The sequence below is a fragment of the Mus pahari genome, chromosome 21, assembly GCF_900095145.1.
Source record: "Mus pahari chromosome 21, PAHARI_EIJ_v1.1, whole genome shotgun sequence".
NCBI lineage: Eukaryota > Metazoa > Chordata > Mammalia > Rodentia > Muridae > Mus > Mus pahari.
This window is the reverse complement of record NC_034610.1, coordinates 9,005,789-9,024,469: the sequence shown is the minus strand read 5'-3', so window position 1 is coordinate 9,024,469 and position 18,681 is coordinate 9,005,789. Positions and strand designations below refer to the sequence as shown.

Below are 18,681 nucleotides of genomic sequence, written 5' to 3'. Positions count from 1 at the left end.
CTCTCTCTCTCTCTCTCTCTCTCTCTCGTGTGTGTGTGTGTGTGTGTGTGTGACTGGATAGAAGAATAAATGAAAAGTTCAACTTTAAGTAGCCAAGAAATCTGAAATACTCTTTCAAGTGAATATGAAAACCAGCTTTGACCTAATGTGTAAAATCTAGCCACACTTAAGAATCTTACCAATGGAGCTGGGCGCGGTGGCGCATGCCTTTAATCCTAGCACTCAGAAGGCAGAGGCAGGCGGATTTCTGAGTTCGAGGCTAGCCTGGTCTATAGGACAGTGAGGGCTACACAGAGAAACAAACAAACAAACAAACAAAAAAAAAACAGAAGAATCTTACCAATGTCATCATTTGAGGAAGGGAATTGTAAATCTCCCCCATGAAACAGTCAGACTACAGAACCATCTAAGACCCGTCCATTCACACCACAGAACAGTCTGCCTATTTCAATCCAATCATTGTTTTAAGTGTCTAAAGATGGCAGATATCTTCATGTCATGAACGGTTTCCAGTTTCTTCTTCAGCAACTGCGACATGGCTCTGCTCACTAAACCTTCTCAGAACACTAGGGCCCTGGCTTTGAAGCCCCTGATAGAAAGTCAAACACAGTTTCCTCTTTTTCAGGGACAAACGAAACAGCAAAACTTGGGGCCTTCCCCTGTGTCCATCCATCCTCTTTCCCCAAACAAATTCTGCTGGCTACTTGGTCCAGATTCTGGCACTGTTTCAGTATTAATGTTCTCACTGAATAAATGCAGAACTTGTGTGCGTGGTGACAGGAAGGGGACATTTCCTTTTCTCTCACAGTGAGGCCCCCTGGCCTCTCTCTCCTTGCATTCTTCAGCTCAGCGTGTGGCTCAGGCCCATGGAGCGCACCAACTGCTCAGCTGCCAGCACTGTGGTGGAGACAGCCGTGGGCACCATGCTGACCCTGGAGTGTGTGCTGGGCCTTATGGGTAATGCTGTGGCCCTCTGGACCTTCTTTTACCGTCTCAAAGTGTGGAAGCCTTATGCCGTCTACCTGTTCAACCTGGTGGTGGCTGACCTGCTCTTGGCCACCAGTCTGCCATTCGTTGCTGCCTTCTATCTGAAGGGCAAGACCTGGAGACTCGGCCACATGCCCTGCCGAGTCCTGCTCTTCCTGCTGGCATTCAGCCGTGGTGTGGGAGTAGCCTTCCTGACGACAGTAGCTCTAGACCGGTATCTGCGTGTTGTCCATCCTCGGCTCAGAGTTAACTTGCTGTCTCTGAGGGCAGCTTGGGGCATCTCCAGCCTGATCTGGTTTCTGATGGTTGCTCTCACTCCCCAAAACCTGCTCACTTACAGGACTACCCAGAATTCCACGGAATGCCCCAGCTTCTACCCCACAGGAGAAACCAAGGCCATTGCCACTTGCCAAGAGGTACTCTTCTTTCTTCAGGTCCTGCTTCCCTTTGGCCTCATCACCTTCTGCAACAGCGGGCTCATCAGGACTCTCCAGAGAAGACTCCGAGAGTCTGACAAACAGCCCAGGATCCGGAGGGCCAGGGTGCTGGTTGCCATGGTGCTGCTTCTGTTTGGACTGTGCTTCCTGCCCAGTGTCCTGACCAGGGTTCTGGTGCACATCTTTCAGGAATTTAAGAGCTGCAGTGTCCAGCAAGCCATAGTGCAGACCTCTGACATCGCCGGCAGCCTCACCTGCCTGCACAGTACATTGAGCCCAGTCATTTACTGCTTCTCCAATCCAGCCTTCACCCACTCATACCGGAAGGTGCTCAAAAGCCTTCGAGGTAGGGGGAAGGCAGCAGAGTCACCTAGCTACAACCTCAGGGACTCCTATTCCTGATGGCTGTTGGAATTCTCAGTTCACCTTTTGTTTGGGGAACCACTTTGGAACTAAGTAACAACCCAATCGTCTCAGGGTAAGAAGAAAGAAACTGCTGCTGCAAGAATCCAGACCCAGCCTGTCACCGTGGTGACCAGCTGGGCTCACTTGGATTTCCCTCTGATATTTACAGGGCCCAGGGGCTGATTTGAATCACCAGGACAGAGCCTTCCTCCATTGCACAGTAGCCATCATGATGGAATTGCCATGTTGCATTGAGCATCTTTGCACATCAACACAGGAAGAACCCATCTGTTTGCATCGGTGTTGGTGCTGCTCCAGCACCATCTGGTCTACCTGGTCATGCTCGCTTCCCATGCTTTCATTCTCCAGTGTGAACACCACTGTCTTCTTGCCCTCCACGGAGCTCAGAACAATGGAAGCCAGCCAGCCCCCCCAGGCTCTGAAGAGGTCACATTCTCTTTTTTTTATAAATGTCTCCTTTGTTTATATAGGCTGTACAGAGTGTCTCAGACAGTTCAGTGAGCTACCTCCCTCACTGGAAGAAATATCTGCTAATTGCCTCAAAACTGACCCAAGAAGTTCTGGCTTTGCTTTGAATGTCTGACTGCTTTTTACTCTCCCTACCCTGCCTTGAAAGAGACGCCATCACTTTGATCTCGGTCCTGGGGAAAGGTACTTAGAATTTAAATGGCGCTTGAGGCAAGCCGGGGAACCTGAGGGCTGGCAGACCATGGCACGGGAGCTGGGGCTGCTCTTGTCTCCTCAGTCCTAGAACACACAGGCCAAGGGCAGCTGTTGAGCAGAGGGAAAGGCCAGTCTCTTCACTACTTCATCCCTGTTTGTATGCTCACTTCCAGAAAGGCAGTTACAACAGAGGAATCTCCACAATGCTTGTGGGGCACCTACTGCCTTCCTGGATGCTCATATGATAGCCCTGGCTCTTCACACAGGCATCCTACAGTGTTTGATGCCAAAGCGGACGGCAATGGCAACACCATGTGTGCTTACAGTATTCCTTGCCTGCTTGGTAGATTCCTTGTCAGGACCCCACCTGTGACATTAGGCAGAAAAGTCCCATAGAGTCCCCAGGGAACAGAAACTCTACAGCAGTGTATTGGTTTTCAGGATTTATTTCCTCCTAAGACAGCAGACTGTCACAGGCCTGAGACAGAACTGCAGCCTGACCAGGCTGTGACTAAAATCTGCTGGGTGGATGCATTCTGTGCTGTGCCCTCTTTCTTCCCTTTTAACTGAGGGAAGTCGGCTCCAGTCTTCTCTCCCCACCCTCAGGCATCAGCAGTTTAAATGATGCTTTGAAATGTTATTTAGCATAAACATTCCCTATGTTGTGTCATTATTGATCGCGTGAGTCTCAGATCTCTCCCACTCTTGGACCTTTAAGTCTGCTACTGCACTTCCGACAGACTGAACATGATGCCATCATCTGGACAGATTCTTCTCTCATGGAGCTGTAAAACAGACCATTGCCACGCCTTGCAAAGCTTTTCTGGGCAGGCATAGGGAGGCCCGGGATCCAAGCTTTCCCTACCCGTCCTCCAGTTTCTTGCCTTGGACTCCTCTCTCACTCCAGCGGTACTGCCTCATCTCTCTGCCAATTTCTGTCCCTGCCAAATGACACATCAGTAAGCCCGGTTGTTTGGGAGACATCCTCAATACAGCATCCCTGCCCTCAGGGTCTTATTTTCTGCCCCCACAGCAGGCACAGAGGAGGAAACACTGGTGCCTTAGCATGGACATGCTCAGCTGGACAAGATGGGGAATGGCACAGCATTGACAAAGACCCTTAGTTTAAATCTATTCATGCATAGCCAGGGAGATCATGGCTTTATCCCTTAGCTTTGTGACCTGAGACAAGATGCATAACTGATTTCATCTGCCCCACCTTCAAGATGAGGGGGAAATATCTATAAGAAATCCTTGTAGGGATTAAACAACACTTGAAGTTTGTCATGGAGAGCCAGTCCCGTCACAATCATTCAGTAGACATTAATTTAATCAGCACTTATTTCTGTTTGCCTTGCTGATTTTACCCATCAGTCTGTGGGCCTTGGAGACATTGTTTTTCACCGGCATGTCTCCAGCCAGCTGAGCACACAGTTGGTGCTCAGTGATGGGAACCCTGTAAGGTTCATTTAAACTAAAGGGTTCCCTTTCCCTTTGCCCACACTTTACAACGAGCATGCCTGGCTTTATCTCTCACATTGGGAAAAAGGATTTCTCCTGCCCAGGATGGAGAGAGCTGTCCCTAAGGCATTCCCCTGGGTCACAGCTGCATTTGTGTGGAAGACTAACCTCCCTCTAAACTGTCAGAGGGAGGCACTGACACAAAAGGAAAGGAGGGACACTCAGAACCCACAGGTCTCAGGGCCCCAGCTATGTCTTCTTTGGCTCCCACGGGCAGGACCACAGTTTCTCCCTCAACTAACATCTCTCCAGGCTACTAGATTTTCAACTTTCTGGGAAAGATGGCACCATAGCTGTTATGGGTTGTGTTGATATTACATCTCTTTCAGATTCTCCTGGTCCTGACATCTTTTGCGAATATTCCCAGCTCCTGCTGGCCTCTGGTCTTAGTCAGGAACATTCCCTTCTTGGAAACTCACCTGGACAACATCTCCAACAGTAGTTGGACACAGCAGGGACTCACCTGACACCCACATCTACTGTGCCCTTACCCACACTTGTCCCTCGCAGCCAGAGCATCTGGCTCACTCTTCACCCCTAGTGCTTTGCTAACAGCCCAATTCACAGAGACCACTTCATAAATGAACAGAAAAGTGAGCAGGTTAGCCCAAGGTAAAAATTGAGCTCAATTATGTAGTAGACTGTGGTTTGTTTGTTTTTAAATACATTTTGAAAGTCTGACTCCGGAGGCAAACTTAAGATGATCTCTTTGAGAAGCTTTAGGAAGATGCTGATAGAAATGAAAGCTACATGGTGCTGTTTGCTGAAAGCTTCCCTCTATGTGCACAGGGTATTTTCACCAATAATCTAACTAACACTGGCCTACAGCATAGCTGTAGGGACTGTCTTGATGTGGAAGATCCAGTCCACTGTGGGCGGCATTATCCCCTGGGCTGGGGGATTCTGAAAAGTTTTGAGTCATTTCAAAGCCAAATGATGATGAGCAGTGCACAGCCTAATGATGGACCAAAACAAAGGGCTGGTAGAGCTTGGATGAGGACAAGGGACGCATGTTGAGGCCCCCAGAGGTTTTCATCAGTTAAAGTTCATGACGTCATATGCCATTCATGACATTATGTGCCATTTTCACCATGACTGTGTTGGCTCAATCACTGTGCTGTGAAGCATTACCACCGTCCATCCCCCAGAGCCTTTTCCTCCATAAACACACGTGGTCACCCCTCCTTACTTTGAGCCACCCTCTCCTCTCTGTGTCTGAATCTAGATGCTTCTTACAAGTAGAGAACTACAGTGTGTGCTCCACAAAGGGAGCATTCTACGAAGCGTGGTATCCTCAGAGCTTACCTGTGATGTGGCATGCATCAGCTTCCTTTCTTAATAAAAATAAAGACAGGAAAAATAAAGCTTGTTTGTTCCTGCATCTACTGATCGGTTCTTGGGTTGCTCATGTCTTTTGGCTCTTGTGAATGATTTGGTAGGAGCTCAGGTGTGCAGACGTCCCTGTAGAGTCTGCTTACAGGTAGGAGTGGAGTTTCTGTGTCACATGGCAACTCCCTATTTAATGTTTGGAGGACTCTGTTTCCCCAGGGGCCACATCACTTTGACATTACCAGCAGTTGCTGTACGGGGATTCCAGATCCTCACAACCTCACCGGCCCATTATAGGGTAGTTGTAGAAGACAGAAGGCGGAATTTCTTCCTGGGAATCTGAAAATGCTTATTATGAAAACATAGATGAAGCTCTCAAAGACAGCCCTTGGCAATGCCAGTGGTGAACACTGTGATTATCCTTTACTTGCATTCTCTTCCCATTGTTTTAGTCAATCTGGGCTGATAGAACAAAACACCCGTGGCTGAGGAGGCAAAGCTTGGGGGCTCACAGGGCTGGGAAACAAACAAACAAACAAACAGATGAAGACACTGGCAGAACAGGGTTGGTGAGGGCTGCTCTCAGTTCCAGAGATGGCATCTTGAAAGTATGTTTTCTTGTGGTTGGAGGACCCTGGGGACATCCATGAGCCTTGAGTATAAGGGCATTGTACTGGTTAGTTTTAAGTTTCAACTTGATACAAGTTAGAAATACCTAGGAAGAGAGCCTTAATGAAAAACTATCTGGATCATATTGGCCTATGGACATGCCTGTGGGGATTATCTTGGTTGTTTGTTGACATAGGTAGACCCAGCCCATCGTGGGCGCCACCATTCCCTAGGTAGGAGGTTCTGAATGGTATAGGTATGAAGAAGGCTAGCTGAGAGCTCGCAAGGGAGTGAAATCCATGTATTTATTCTCACTTTGCTCTCGACTGGGTATGTCAAGCTTCAAATTACTATCTTGATTTCCCCACAGTACTAGACCATAGCCTGGACTTGTCAGCCAATCAAAGCTTTCTTCCCTAACTTGCTTTTTGTATTTCCCACAGCTTCAGAAGTGAAACTAGAGCAGGCAGAGTTCTCATGGATCTCTTGGGGCTGCTTTGTTAATGGGTGCGTTCCTCGTGTGCCCCCCTTTCTCACAGCATTGGGGGCTGCATGACAACGAGGCAAAGTGCTCTGTTAACAACCACTACCTGGATCTCAAGTTTCCGCAGGGTGACATTTATGTTCCCCTCAAGGACAGATCTGTGACTTGAGTCCTACTCCGCTCTATGAGTAGAAATGAAACTGTCCTCCAGGGTCCTGCTGGGACTCATAAGCTTTTAAAGACAAGAATTAGGGCATGAGAGTGAACTCTAGCAAGCCAGCTAGGATCCACACGGGAGCCATGCTGTCCCCTAGTGCTCACGGTCTCCTTTCTCATTCAAGACCTGACTCTGGTCAGGGAATGAGGTAGGAAGGAGCCCAACCATCTCTACCCAAGGGTCTAGTGTAGTGCTAGTGGGCATGACTGTTAAAAGTTCGAATTTTTTTTTTTTCAGTTAGTTAGTTTCAATCTGCAGAAAAAATACTCTCCCTGGATATTTTGAAGTACCCTATCTTTGTGACAGCCTTTGAGAGGCACCCAAGAGGCTTAGAGGTCCACAGCCACGTGTCCTTGAGTGTCTGTGCTGTGGACTGCAAGCGAAGGGCAGCCACCAACTCTCTTTCCCCTTAGAGAGTGTGTGACAATGTGCTTGAAAGCAAACAAGAGGCTGGGGTGGGGCTCAACCACAGAGCGCTGCCCTAGGGTGTGCCAGGCTCTGAATATGCTTTCCGATACCACAACCTCTTCGTCCATTATATTTTTAGAGGTGATTCTGTAGCCCTCATGTGTGAAATCCATGATATCCATCAGGGTTTGTCCACAGTCACCTTGGGTAACAGGTTAGCTCACTGAGCGATGTCCTGGACCCCACTCTCCAACTGACAGAGGTGTCACCAAGCACAAACACCCAGAGGAGAGCAAGAGTGCTCAGGGAATGACACACTGGAGCCAGTGTGATTGTCCTCCATCCTGAGATTGATCTCCCTCCCTTAGCAGAATAATGGAGGTTTAATCTAGGAAGTGTAGGATGAGTAGTACTAAGCCTACATAGTACTAAGTACTTAGTACATAGACTAAGGGATCATAGACTAGGGACGGTGGTTCAAGCATTGTGAGAGGGGAGGTGCCTCTCGCCCAAGTCAGTCACCACTGCCTGTTCCCCACGGACAGTACATATATCCTCATAGACTTCTTCAGAGATACAAAAATTTCCCATCGCACACAGGCCTTGGGGGATTTGTTTTTTATCAGTCTCTGTATGACCTGGACCAGCAGGACTTTCTTCAGTGACAGAGTCCCACGTGGAAGGACCAGGAGATTAGAAGATAAGTTGGATAAGTTTGGGATTGGAAGGTCTTTTATAACCTGTGTCTTATGCCAAACGGGCTTATTAAGAAGTGCAGCTTCTTATGTACTATTTCCTGGGGAGGAAAGGGATGGTGTCCGTGGAAAGCTATCATACAGTGGGGCAAAATCAGCAAGAGGCTAACCAAGCATCCTCATACAAAGGGAACACAAAATATCTTAAGGGTGACATCGGCAGAGCACCGCGGCCTTGGGGCCGATAACTCAGGTGTCTTCAGGGAGAAAAGCCAAGTTCCCAAGAACCAAAACTTTAAACTCCTTCAAGGCCCCCAGCTCCAGAATGGCCTGGCCAGGTCCGGCTCTGGACAAGTACACAGAACTAGGTTCCGTCTGTCCTTTCTGCAGAGTTCCTGAGAAAGCCTGGCATCAGTCTGGCTTTCAATGCCTGCAGGGTACCCCCAGCCCCACACCCTTCCCAGAGATCCCCTTCATAGCTTAACACCCTTCAGGCAGTGTGTTGGCTCAGAAATAACTAAAAGGCAACCAAACTGGGGACTAAGGAGAACAGACTGAGTCCCAGGACTGTGAAGGGTGATCTCTTTGTGTTCCAGTTTCTGCAGTGTCACTTTGCATTACAAAGGACATCTTTCAAAGGAGCTGGTGGTGACACAACTGTGTGAGGTGAGGCCTGGAGGTGCTGCAGAACCAAAATGCAGGACTAGAAGGACCAGAGAATCTAGGTGGGGGGATGGGGCGGGAGGGGGTAGTTAACTCAAGACTCCATGTCCCTGAGCACCTTGGTGGGGGTGAAGGGTGACTTCATAGTCACTTAATAGCCCAGTGCCTGTCCCTACTCTACATGACCTTGTAGCCCTCCTTCCTCTGGGGTCAACAGCCCCGCCTCAGATGCAGGCAGAAAGGCCTAGATGGTGCTCACAGCTCCACTGGCCAGGGCTCTCTCCAGTGTGAAATTAAAAATGTCCTCCCACTCAAGGAACAACTAGAGTCAACACCTTGGGTTCCAACAGCGCCACCACACACTGATCACCTCAACGCTTTTTTTACCTGTGCAGGTCTATCGTGACATTTATGATTCTCAGCTTCTCCCAGTCTAGACCATCAGAGCACAGATTCCAAGTTCTGCTCGGAACTCAGGGCCAGCAGCCACCTGTCCAGGCTGTAGAAGGAACCAGAAGCAAAAGCTGGCTGGCAGCGTCACCTGGGGCCTTCTGAGAGAGCGAGCGGAGGAAACTTACCAGAGAAGCCTGTCATTAGGCACAGGGTTGAGCAGGGAAGTGTCCAGTATGTGCACTTACTGCCCTCTAGTGTCAGATTTTAGCAACTGCATAGAGACAGAACTTGCATGAGGCATGGTGGCCATGTTTCTAGAAAGAGCTCTCCCACACTCTCCTGGAATGGTGGAGGACGTGTGTGTGTGTGTGTGTGTGTGTGTGTGTGTGTGTGTGTGTGTGTGTGTGTAACATGAGTTGGGAGCATGTGGAGTTAGCCATGCCCTACATCGGGAAGAGGGGGGCAGGCAGGGTGGGAGGCACCTTCCATCCAGATACTGGTTTCTCACAAGCCAAGAGGCCATATTTGGGCAGCCTGTTCTGACCCCTACACATTTGGCGAATGACAACAGTTGAGGCTCAGCTGTGAGACATGGGGACTCGTCCATGTGAACTTAGCTTTGTCCCTGTTCCACATGGTAAACAGGGGATGTTCTGTTTGAAAAGGGCTTGGGGACCATTTGTGTTTGGGGCTGGGGGCTATAGTGTTTTACTATGGTTTCTTCTCTTCGAGACAAACTCTCACTGTGTAGCCCAGGCTGACCCGAAGTCTAAGGTCCTCTATAAGCACGCACCACCATGTCTACCACTGTCATGGTTTGGCTCCCGAGGGTTCAGAGATGAAACCCGGAGCCTGCTCCTGTCTGGTGCCAAGGACTTTACGGCTATGGAATCCTTGGGAGATTTTCTGGATTCCAACGGCAGAGTCCTATAACTGGACTACTGTTACCGCTAGTGCAGTTCAGATGTCTTAGATTTGGGCGAGGAGCCTAATTCTGATCTTGGGTGAATGAAGCTAAATATTCTTTTCTTCTGAGGGCACACCCACCTTTTCAGTGGCCAGTCAGGACCGAGAAGCAAATCCTGCTGGATCCAGTCTCTAGGTCCCTAGTTTTCATCACAGACATGGGACGTGGCAGCCTGTGGGGTCACGCCTGTGGCCTGGGTTTCCAATTGTATTCCAAGTCCCATGCTCTGGCGTGGAGCACAGGAGGACCGAAGTCCCGTGGCAGACAGGACTCCAACCGCACTTTCCCCCAAGCTGCTGAACCTGGTGCTGTGGTGAGAGCTGGTTTCTTGCCTAAGCTCAAGTGGGATGAGAACACATTGGCGATGCACTATGTGCCTGTTTACCCGGCTGTAAGTGGAGCAAAGATCAAGAAACTACACTACTTCATACGCGATTCCTCCAACCTAGAAAACACAGAGCCGCCCTCCCGCCCCCGCAGCTGGAAGCAGACCTGCACTTGGCTGTGTGGGACTCCAGTGGTGGGATGGAACTGCCAACTTCCCCCCGCCCCCCAGCTTCAACACCAAATCCCTAGAACCAGCATGTATGGCAGGTTGGGAGACAAAGAGGGGTTAAGGTGAAGGCTGGAGTGGGGGAACAGATGATCTTTCCATGTCTTCCATGTATCTCGTGAGCACACCCTGAGCGGAAGAAACTGGTTTCTTGTGACTTTGCTGTCATGCTGTAATCTCTTTAGGGAGCCCTGGTGTTCCTGCCTGCACAGAGCTCCAACAGGGCCAGAAAAATGCGCTGTGGTGGGCAGCCTGGCACATGGGCTTTTATGACAGCCAAGCATACATCTGTGTGCAGGACACAGTGCAGGACAGTAGCAGAGGACATACAGGTACTGCCTATTGACATAATAGGCACCTGTTTTGATGCACAGCATAATGCCAAGGCTCCCAGCTTAACACAGGAGAGCACGTCTCATACATGTATATTACAAACATTTAAAGTGTACATAAATGTGCTAACACACCTGTACATACATGCACACTTGCTTGCATTTATGCAAATATGCCCACAACTCATACCTCTCTACATATGCATGCCAACATAATATACACATGATCCCATGTATGCACATATTCTCATACATTCATGTGTATGTATTTTATATTTACCCCCCCCATACACACACACACTGCCCTGAAATTGTAGTGGATGGTGTTCTGACCCATTTCCCCATGAGGTGTACATATACGAATGCACACAGACACATATACATAAGATTCTCAAGTGGATAGATCCCTGATGCTCCAAATTACCAGTGCATGTAGGCACGCATATAAGTGTGTGTGTGTGTGTGTGTGTGTGTGCTTGCGTGTGTATGTATAAGGCTCTTAAGTGGAGAGGCCAGTGCTATGCCTCCTCCCATGAAGTCCCGTGGCAGCAGAGGTTCACAGTGACCTAGAGTCACAGGAGAAGACAGAGGAACTAGGGAGGGGTAAGGGAACTGGTATTAGCAACGCAGAAAGTGCAGAGGGTCTCATTATTCCAGAAAAATATTACACTTCATAAAATCCATGTTTATTCAAAAAATCTCATGGGAAAGTTTGGAAAGCATAATAAATATCTGTATACAGTGGCCGCCCGTCTCAACACACAGCCAGAAAGTGTGAACGTGGAGTGAGCTGTAAACAGAACTGCTGATCATGTAAACGCAGCGCGGGCTGGGAGTGGGGTGGACAGGCGCGCCTTTCACCTGCACCGATGAGCCATGCTGGCTTCCCCTGTCACCTGTCCCTGCCACAGAGGGACCACAGAGACCTTTCCCACTCCAGGTATCTCACAGTCTTGCGGGTGGTGAAGGGCCGCAAAAAAAAACGTGCCAGAGAGAATGAAGTGTCACGGTGTATCTCCTCCTGTGCTTGAGAGAAGCGGCACAAGGTACAATGCGGGGGGGGGGGGGTCCCAAAGGACATCTTAAGGAAGAACACCATTTAAGCAAGAATACTGTTGACATTAGATACCATCAGGACGATCCTCACTTAAAAAGCCAAACAATATTCAAAGACCAGTGCACACAGGTAGTTCAAAATCACACACGTTCCAACCATAGGACAGGGGATGTTCACGGCTTGCCTGCCATTGACTCTGGGGTAGAGAATCTGACACGCACCCCCTCCCTACCTCCTTTCAGTTCTCATGTTCTCAGCCCAAACAGGACAGGAGCTGCCAGTGGGATAGCCCAAAAGTGGCTCCGGGGAATGGGTAAAGGAGTCCCAGGATGTAGGCTGGGCTTTCCCATGACAAATTCTGTAGCTACACAAGTAGTCATTTGTGTAGAGAATACAGGGCCTTTCCTCGTGGTGGGTAGAGGGTCACAGGACAGGTAAACACTGGGGACACGGGGTTACATGCCACAGCACATCGCTGTGGCACTGAAGACTTTAAAGAACAGGGATTAAGACGATCCCATCACGTGCTCCTCTGGCTGACTCCACGAGAGATTTCAAGTATCAAGTACTGGGTGAGGGTGGGAATGTGGGGCTACTCCACTCTCAGCAGGGCAAGGCTGAAGCAGCATCCTTTCCAGACACTTCGTGGATGTGTTTGGTGTGACGGACGATCTCCTCCATCCCATTGGTGAGAGTCGGTTGAGTGTAAAGCAGGTAACCTCACATTACTGAAAGAGGTGTTGCGGCCACGTGACCATGAGGAGGACTGTCTATGCTCGCCTCCTCAGCCATGCCTTCTGTGTTCTGTTGTTTTTTTCTTTTCATCGGAACACGTACACTTGAACCTGCAGGCAAACCCAGCCTGAAGCTGTGAGCAGCTGGAGCGAGGGTGCGTGCCAGAGTGGCCCTCAGGGGATGCCAGAGCTCCTGTTCATTTCTCAGAGGACAGAATCCGTCACTAAGACTACCACTCTACTTTCCCTCTAGATTTCTATCAAGAAATGGAAGGATTCGGGTCTAGAACATTAACTGGGAGATGATCTCGGCCTTGGGCCGAGCATCCACTGAGAAAGCAGGAGACCATCCCCAGGGACACTGGAAATGGCGCACAGTCTGTCCCCACCTGTATTTTATAATTCTCAAACAGGACAGAGTCCAGTGGAGTAATTAAAGCTTGTGAAATACGTTTATGTTTTGAGGTCTGAAATAATTAGACTGAGCAAAGGAACCATGTCGCAAACATTCCACTGGGGCAGCAGTTGCAGAAGCAGCCGTGGTCCACCTGTGGTCTTCCTAGTGCAAACCTGCTGTGACCAACAGGCACCTCCTACACCTACTGGGCAGAGGGGCTGCTTCGCAGACTGGCTGGGTCTGAGCCACAGTGGAGTGTCTTCTGACCTGAGTCCACTATCCTCAGCAGCCCCCAGAGAGACCGCAGGACACACAAGTCCCTCCTCTCTGACCAGGTGGAGTGGAGCACGCCATGCGGGAAGGGTCTCACTCGGTTACTCTGCATGAAGAATGTGCAAAGACAGCCTGGTCAGTGCAACTACTGCTCCCTGCACAGACCACAGCCTGAAAACAGACAACAAAAATACAAGATGCAACACAGGACCACGGCTTCTAAGAAAAGCCATCACTCCCGCCAACAACTTGTCCAGGCACCTTCTGCCTCTCTGTGGGAAGGGGCTCAGGTGTCTCTCCTGTCCTCAGTTAGGAAGGGATAGGGGAGAAGACATTCTCTGTGGCCCAGGAAAGCAGAGCGTGAATATGCTATACCACAGCAGGCAAACATGAGCAGATATGCTAACACACCCAGCAATGGCAGAGCCCCACTCTCTCCAGTGTCCCTGGGGCCACAGGGTTAGGGGGCAGCAGTGTAGTGGGTACTGGCTATGCCCAGCAATTTCCTGGGGCTCCTGTCTCAACCAACACGAATCATGCTCTCAAATAGACTTTCGCCATCTAGACTCTTGGGTTGGTTGCTTTTATCCTGCCAAGTCAGTGACAGAGTCGGGGAGAGGCTACCCAGCATCTCGCTTGTGAGCCGGAGGGTTGGTGAAGGGCACTCTTTGGGTGATTATGGACAGAACCAGCGATCTAAGCCGGATGCCTTCACACGGCCACTGGCGTCGCCAGAACATCCAGGAGCATCCAGCTCTTCGAGAGTGGCTCTGCAGTCTCCAGGCAGGGACCGTGCACTAACACTCTTAGAGAGACAGTGGGACATGTAGGTGACATCAGGATGGTAAAAGAGCTCTGCTTTGGGCATAAGCCATGATGTGGAGACACCGAGAGCCCTGAGCGAGCCCAGGGAGGCTCCAGCAGGGTGCTATGAGGTGACAGATTCATTTGGTTTCACTCAGGAGGAGAGAGAGCGGGCGGCGAGGTCGGCGCAGCAAGGCTCAGACATCCTGGGCAGGACCCTTTCCAGGGCTGCAAAGGAAACAGAGAGACAGCCAAGGCCAGATCCATCTTTGTGCTGGACTCACAGGCACTCAAGTGCCCATGAGCAGGACCTGTGTCTGGCGTCCGTGAGGCTGAGAGGACGTTGGGCAGGGAGACTGAGGCTGGAGACATGGCTGGCCACTACAACCTGGTAGACGTGAGTCTCTTCATGCCTCTGCGTTGGGCCAAGCTAGATGAGAGCACAGGCTCCAGCCTCGGTGCCTGTGGGGTCCTGTTCAGAGCAAAGTAGGTGGCCGCCATGGCGCCCTGGAGGAGAAAAGGTGGGCAGGTGAGCACAGGGCCCAACTATTCTTGAATAGGAAGCTGGAATCACGGGACCTTGAGAGCCTCAGTTTATCCCCATGTAAAGCAGGGAAGACCTTCCTCCAAGATTACTGGTACACTAGGATATCAGTTATGTTGCAATGCCTACCATGTGATGAGACCACACATGACGGTTACTACCACAGCATCCCAGGCTCAATGGGGGTTCATGCTTTAGGAGGATTTAAGACTGGAGTGGATTTCCTGGGAAGATCGTGGGATAATCTTACTGTCGACAAGAAGGCAGATGTGTTTTGGGACCAGCTGGGTCCCCAGGAATTCATTGTCAATGATTCTGAGGCTCTGCTACTCTGAAGCAGTGTGAACTAACCTAGGTGACTAAGCTCATCCTGGTGTAGACACAACCAGGATCTGCCTTCTAACAGGACTGGGCATGGACTAAATGTACTTATGAGAAAGGTGGTCTAGCCTGGACCTCGGGTCTGCCCGGCAGGTGGAAGCTGCTCAAACAGGAGTTGTGAGCACAAAGGGAACTTTTACAGGCTTCTGGTCCAGACTGAAGGCTCCGGGACATAGGGTTACACAGCCACGGTACCAGACACCACCCCTACACCAAAGCTATCACTCAGCCACAATTTCTGCATGTGTGATAAAGTGACACTTGTGTGCCTATACCTGGTGACCTTACGCGCTACAGTTTCTTCCCCCTGCCCCCACGCTGAGGCACTGCCTTGTCTTGCTCCGGGATCCCCCGCGCCCACTCTCGGGACTCTGGCCGCGAGGTACCTTCACTAGATGGACGTCCTGTCGGCTCAGCTGGTTTTGGGATAGGTACTCTCTGTTCACGATCCACGGGTGCTTCAACACTTGAGCTGCTGTCAGGCGTTGCTGTGGGTCCACGTGGAGCATCTTGGACACGACGTCCTGAGAAGGGTCCAGAGAGGAGGACCACAGTGTTAGGCGGGCCAGAGAAGGCCCAGGAGAAAACACAGCTGCAACCCTGCAGTGATTCTTTGCATTTTTGCGTCACATGACTTCTAAGGCTACAGGGTTGTGGATCTATTTTCAGTGTCGGTGATTATTGACTTAGCGATAGATAGAAACTGTGTGTTTCACCGAAGACTTTATAGCAAAGGTATTTCACATGTTAAACGGCACAACCAACTGCTGAAATACTATTTTAATGAAAACGACTGCCTTCCACAAACACAGGGAATACCACAGCAGTGTCCTTCTATAGAGAAACCTAGCGCCTGGCAACTGAGACCTCAGTGGTGCTGGAATAAGACTGTCCTGGAAGCACAGATGCTCCTTGTCTCCAGTGCGTGCATGAAAGTAATGAGACACTGTCTGCTCAAGGTCTCAGCGCTGTGACGTGGTGTCCCAGGGCACACAGAGAAAACCGTGCTGTCAGGGCTGGTGGGGGTTACTCTGTGGCAGAGCACTTGCCTGGAGTTATAGGCTCATATGTAAAGCTTAGGTCCCCAGGTGTTAGTCCTATGCTGGGAGACTCAGGAAACTTTAGGAGGTGGCGCCATCTGGAGGAAGTGGGTCAGTGGGCGCCGACTGTTAAGGGTGTTTTGTTGCTGGCTTCTTCCTGTCTGTCCTCTCTGATTTCTGTCTGGCTCTGCCACCTGTTCCTGCTGCCATAACAAATGACCATGGACTGAGCTCTCCAAAACTGTGAGCTGAAACAAATCCTTCCTAAGTTGCTTATGGCAGGGAGTCTTGGTCACAGCACAGAGAAACTAACACACCCAGCATGTGGGAGGCCCTGGCTTTGATTTCTAGTCCCACAGAACAATTCCAAACCAAACTACAGCAAACTCAAAGCCATGCTATCACAGGCTTGCATGAGATGGGAGGATGGAAGGCTCTGCTGTGTGGGGAGTGAGGGAAGGAAGAGGGACAGGAGAGGATGAAGCAGTGGGAGAGGCAGTACAGCACTGATGATGAGAAGACATTTCCCACGGTCATCTAAGACAAGGTGTATATGTGGGAAGAGGCAGCTGGGGTGGTAGAGTTCAACACACTTGGGACATGCTCCCCAAACACGGTGACATGCTTCTTTATCACCGGCATATCACCTCCTCCGGGACCTCCACCTACCATCACCTCTGCCATCACCTCCTCCAGGACCTCCACCAAACCCACTACCGTCACCTCTGCCACCACCTCCTCCAGGACTTCCACTATCTCCCTATTATCACCTTTACCAATGACCTTTGCCACATTTCCCACCACCACCTTATTCATTGGTTCTGCCAGGACCTCCACTATGTCCCCACCCTCACTTCCACCACCATATTCTTCACCATCACCTCTATTTTCGACAACCATATTTCATGGTATCCCTTCTACCATACTGCATTACCACCTTCACTGGGACCTCCACATCTACATTCTTTACTGCCCTCCATTGTCATCTCAGCAGTTCACTTCAACATTGTCACCTCAGGCCACCACCCTACCCTCTACACCATCAATGCCTCTGTGTGTGTCTGTGTGTGTGAGTGTGGTGTATGTATGTGACATGGAGGGATGTGTATATGGTATGTGTGTATGTGGGGTTGTGTTTAGTGTGTGGGTTGTGTATGCATGTATGTACATGGTATGTGGCATGCACTCGCACCCGTGTGCTTGTGTATAGAGGCCAGAGGAGGATGTTAGGTGTCCTGTTTATCTCATTCTGCCTTATTTCCTTGCTGGTCTCTCGCTGAACCTGGAACTACACTGGCAGCCAGCAAACTCCAGTGAGCTTTCTGTCTCCTCACCAAGCTCTGGAGCTAAAGGAGCACATTTGGCTATATCTACTTTTTGTTTTGGGGTGGGTGTTGGGTATTCAAAATAGTACTCCTACCTATTCAACATCTCCCTAGACTGACAACCCCTTCTAGCTCATCACTCCAGCTGTCCATGACTCCAGATGTCCACGACTCCAGCTGTCTATGACTCCAGCTATCTATGACCCTGGCTAACCATCACCCCAGCCATCTATCACCCCAGCTATCCATCACCCCAGCTGTCCATCACCCCAGCTGTCCATCACCCTAGCTATCCATGACCTCAGGTATCCATCACCTCAGCTGTTTATCATCTCAGCTATCTATGACCCCAGGTATTCATGACCCCAGCTGTCTATCACCCCATATCCATCACCCGAGCTGTCCATCACCCCAGCTGTTCATCACCCCAGCTGTCTATCACCCCAGCTGTCCATCACCCCAACTCTCCATCACGTCAGCTGTCCATCACCCCAGCTGTCCATGTCCACAACTATCCATGACCCCAGCTGTCCATGACCCCAGGTATCCATCACCCCAGCTGCCACCTCTACCATTGTCCACAGTCTCATCCCATCCTCTGTCACTTCCACCTTCCATAAAGTACCATTGCTCTGACATATCCTAAGGTCACACAACAATGGCGATAGCAGATATTGACTCAGAGCCCTGCCTTCTCCGGAATAACTTTTACAGGAACACAGAAGAGGGAGTGCTGGCACAGCTTGCTAACGGTTAGACTGCAGTGTACTTCTTTTCAGTATTGGAAAGAGTCTAGCACCTCCACATACCGCATCACCACCTTCACCAGGACCTCCACAACCATACTGATTGCAAACATCGAGGGTGCTTAACCACTGACCTACAGCCTCAGCTGCTGGAGGTCAGCTATTTTACTAGACCATAATTCGGTGACAGCAGACTAGATTCCTATGGCCAGGAGAGTGAAGCTGGTGGCCGAGTTCAGTGACTTTATAGCATATTTAAGCGGTCACCTGGAAACGTCTCTAAAAGAGGAGACACTTTGACGGCAGAGGGCTCTGCATTCACTCTGCAGGATCACCTCTTTCTCCGGGTCCTTAACTGCCAGTCATTCTGCAAACTTCTGGCTTGTAGACCGGTCACAGTTCCCTCAGCACCACCCGCCTCTGACCCTCTCGACCTATGTCTACATTTGCCTACATCTTCTATTGGCTCATTTTACATTAACATCAAAATCTTTCTGGTTCCTCAGAAAATTGGACATAGTAACTACCAGAAAATCCAGCAATATCTCTTCTGGGCATATACTGAGAAGATGTTCCAACTGGTAATAAGAACACATGCTCCACTATGTTCATAGCAGCCTATTTATAATAGCCAGAAGCTGGAAAGAACCCAGATGTCCCTCAACAGAGGAATGGATACAGAAAATGTGGTACATT

General features: G+C 50.0%; 2 protein-coding genes across 4 annotated transcripts in view; one reads left to right on the top strand and one right to left on the bottom strand.

The window, feature by feature from the left end:
- The first annotated feature begins 866 nt into the window (after nt 1-866).
- On the top strand, nt 867-1,826 carry Gpr31 (G protein-coupled receptor 31). The gene has a single exon (XM_021221826.1). It carries the CDS (start codon nt 867-869, stop codon nt 1,824-1,826), a length of 960 nt encoding a protein of 319 aa, XP_021077485.1.
- Nucleotides 1,827-11,348: 9,522 nt separating this feature from the next.
- Nucleotides 11,349-18,681, bottom strand: part of LOC110337879 (ribosomal protein S6 kinase alpha-2) — a 171,924-nt gene continuing 164,591 nt past the window's right edge. For all 3 annotated transcript variants that reach the window (XM_029532883.1, XM_021220936.2, XM_029532882.1), the window contains exons 20-21: nt 15,261-15,398; nt 11,349-14,456 (exon numbers count right to left, since the gene is read on the bottom strand). In XM_029532883.1, the coding sequence (XP_029388743.1) occupies nt 14,331-14,456; nt 15,261-15,398 (264 nt within the window). In that variant the 3' untranslated portion in view covers nt 11,349-14,330. The remainder of the gene's footprint in view (nt 14,457-15,260; nt 15,399-18,681) is intronic.

Coding starts and splice junctions, on each gene's coding strand:
- Gpr31 (XM_021221826.1), top strand. CDS start 867: ATGGAGCGCACCAACTGCTCAGCTGCCAGCACTGTGGTGGAGACAGCC.